The sequence below is a fragment of the Diadema antillarum genome, unplaced genomic scaffold, assembly GCF_040938485.1.
Source record: "Diadema antillarum isolate AM-2024a unplaced genomic scaffold, OU_Dant_1.0 scf00000015, whole genome shotgun sequence".
NCBI lineage: Eukaryota > Metazoa > Echinodermata > Echinoidea > Diadematoida > Diadematidae > Diadema > Diadema antillarum.
Genome location: NW_027270904.1, coordinates 2,210,441 through 2,214,074, shown reverse-complemented (window position 1 = coordinate 2,214,074; position 3,634 = coordinate 2,210,441). Strand labels below are relative to the sequence as shown.

Below are 3,634 nucleotides of genomic sequence, written 5' to 3'. Positions count from 1 at the left end.
TCGCTGACAATATCGCATTATAGTAGCCGTACGAGTACGAGAGCATCCAAAGGTTTAATGGCCCTTTGCTCTCACAATATGCGTTTTAATCTGTCCAAAATTCAAAGAGACAGAAAACAGAATAGTCTCTCACATACATACTCTCTTTCTCCCCTCTCTCTCGCCCTTTCTATCTATCTCTCTCTTTTTCTCTATCTCTCTCTCTCTATCTCTCCCTCTCTCTCCTTTGAAAACGTATCCTTTTCAGCCATCAAACAATGGCACTTCCAGTGTTCACAGAACTGTAAATGACACCGGTGCTTCTGTTGTTGCCGTTTATTGTTGGGTACTTCACCCGGGGCGTTGTGGGCCTGCTGCTTTTGTTGGGCGTACCACCATTGGCTTGCTGGAGCGGAGGTTGTTGTGGATGATGATGGTGGTGGTGATGATGTTGGGACGGCTGGAGCGACGACTTCTGACCCGGTGAGAGGAGGGCGCACCCGCTGAACCACTTTTGCCACGATTGCACGGTTTTCGAACTCCAGATCCACATTCCACTCGTAATACCAACGACGAGGAGCATGAAGAGTTTGACTGAGAGCACGGGAACTGATGGGATCGAAAACTCCATGGGGGCACACCCACCCCCCTGGGGATCCTCAGACCCCTCCGCGCCTGGTAGCACCCTACAGGGCGTAAGTTCCGCCAAATGCCGCCAATAATCCATGTTAGATCTCTGATAGAAGTAGCAGGCGATCACGGCGGTGGCGGGAACGGTGTAAAGCACGGAGAAAATCCCGATCCGCACCATGAGCCGCTCTAACTTATCAATGTTTGTCCCTCCATTTTTCATCACTTTACGAATCCTGAACAAGTAAAAGAAGCCAGCCAAGATAAACAGGGTTCCAATGGCGAAATACACAAAAAGCGGCACCAGAACGAAATAAGTTAAGGCGTCCCGATCATGATTCCCGATAAAGCACATTCCCGTGAGTTCGTCCCCGTCTAGGCGGCGTTTTAAGAGGGCTATGATTGATTTCACTGCAGGTAACGCCCAGGCAGCGACGTGATAATAGCTGCTGTATGCCGCGATGGCTTCGTAACCCCATTTCATTCCCGCTGCCAAAAACCATGTCAACGTCAGAATCACCCACCAGATCGAACTGGCCATAAAAAAATAATACTGTGTGAGAAATATGATGGTACAGCCCGTGCTGTCGAGACCCTCCTGAATGAGGTACGGGACACCGCTCAGAGTCTTCTCACATGCGATTGCTCTTGGGCCGACAATGAGGCGGACGATGAAAGCCAAAGAATAAAGGTTATAGCACATAGATAGGAAGATGATTGGCCTTTCAGGGTATCGAAATCGAGCTCGGTCGATGAGGAACGTGAGAACGGTGATGGCGGTACACACGAAGCAAAGAATAGCCCACACACCAATCCACATCTTGGTAAAGTCCTTGTCGGACTGCTGGAAGTAAACATCGACGTCACATCGAGGCGCGCATGAGTTCGTCTGCGGTACGAATACGAATTTCTGGGGATTAGTACACGTCGGCTGCGAACCCGTCGTATTCGTCGGTCTCTGCCCATTGTTGTTCGGCGACCCCGGCTCGTCGACGTTCGTTCCGCCGTTGTGTCCACTGTCGATGTCGGAATCGTACATCTTTGTGGGCAGTGGATTTCCGGTGTCTGCTGTGTTGGGAGCTACCATGCAAAGGTCCTTGCCTCGGGGCAGCCTGTCGCAGTTCATACTCTCCGGCCAGCTGAAGCTAAACCTGGTCATTACTGGCTCACACTTCCGTCTCACGTCCTCACACATACTTTGACACGATGGAATGGGCACGTCGATGTGCTCCGAACACATCGGCGCGTACATTGAGCACAGAAATAACCTGAGATGCTCGGCGCACCCGACGACGACCAGGGGATGGAACTCGTGGATGCTCGGGGCCGCCTCGCTCTGCGTCAGATGACCAAACAAATTGGGCATCCTGGTGAGGTTGTAGCCGATTCCTTGGCAGAATTCAATGGTAATTCGTTCGCAGTGGCCGTGGGAGCCGCTGTGTTGCAGACCAGCGGCAAAGCTGCTGCCAAAGCAGAAGATTCCCAGGAGCACGACTCCGAACAAGACGCACAACGTTGCCATATCAACTGATTTCATGCCCAGCGATGCCACCAGCTGAAATTTAACTCCAGTACGACACGAGTATCATATCCAAGCACGTCAGTAATCAAGCACAGGTTGTCTGTACATCAGACGATCAATTACTGGGCGCAGCTACTACCAAGATGCACATATCTGCGAGAAAAAAAAGAAGAAGAACGTCATTCCATTCCCTGAGTCACGTTTCTTTCTCCTCTTCTCCACACTTTCTGAGAGAAATCAAAAGCTTCACCTTGAACAGAAAATCTTTGCCGTCCCAAACGACGCTAGGCATATCGCTTTACCGTTGATCCCCCTCTCATTTCACATGTGTTTCTTGTTACAAGGTCTCCCCACTCCTAAATCCCTCCCGACGCGACTCGAGCACACGGCAAAACGCAATCCATCGCGATACACATATCGTCTCGTCATCAGTACCACACGCCGAAATGAGCCCACAAGAAGCTAAAACTTTGAGAGCCAGCTTTCCAGATCACACGACATGTTTATTTCGACACGGTTACTTGAATAAGCGTGCATTTCGGGCGCTCGTTCCACATACACTGACACGAAGTTAGGAATCGCATGGGATTGTCGGCGTTTCTCCCTTGTATCGTAATCCTCTCAAGCATAGAAAACAGCGCTCCAATAAGGCTACTTCAAGCGCCACCGACGTGAAAGAAATGTAAACGATACTAGCATTAAACAGAAACCGTTAAGCACCAACAACTTGATATTGAAGTCGTGTCGCGTCCTTTTTCGTGTATTTACGTCTTTCTCTTTGTAATCCCACGCAGACTTTTTGTTGGTCCGACTCCAATGTCAGTGCAGTCACTCGACGTCTACGGATCAGATCGAATTGAAAATGATACTGTAATAATGTTCGAACAAAGTGCATTGCCTTTTCCGCCACCAACAATCCGTGATGTAATCAGTGCTTGAGTCCGCATTGATGTGACGATAAAAGGCGCACTCGATTGCAAACGGTCTTGCTGGCTACCGATTACAGCAGAAACATTCCTCCGTCGTCTGCACTGCCAGTTGTGTTCATAGACATGATCCGAAACTGTGTGATTCTGCACATGGAGTGCAGAGATGCTCGATGGAGAACCGAGGGAGGAGAGAGATATTTCTACGTCGAATATCCCACTCTTGACTCCCTTAGTAATAAATAAGAAGCCAGCAAAAGAGACAAGCCGCGATGTGCCTGCCAGCATGCAGCGAGACACTGTAGCCAATAAAACCTCGACCAATGGCAGAGCTCGCCCGCTTCTCTCCCGGGTGGAATATTAACTCGCCCCGCTCTGTCGGGGTCGCACGATTCAGCGTGTGTTGCGATTGAGGTCACCGCTGGTAATAAAAATTGAATGTAGCGGGCAGGCCTGGCGCGTTAGGGGCGGATCTGTAGAAGTTATTACACTAGTCCCTTATGATCCCGCGGCTCTCTGTGTAGTGTTGTTGTCCTCTTCTTCCTCCCATACCCTTCATCTTCATTATGTTTACTTC

The 3,634-nt window shown here is 49.9% G+C and overlaps 1 protein-coding gene across 1 annotated transcript; it reads right to left on the bottom strand.

Moving 5' to 3' along the window:
- Positions 1-217: 217 nt before the first annotated feature.
- Positions 218-2,334, bottom strand: LOC139723734 (frizzled-9-like). The gene has a single exon (XM_071634953.1). It carries the CDS (start codon positions 2,144-2,146, stop codon positions 251-253), a length of 1,896 nt encoding a protein of 631 aa, XP_071491054.1. The 5' UTR covers positions 2,147-2,334; the 3' UTR covers positions 218-250.
- Positions 2,335-3,634: the final 1,300 nt, after the last annotated feature.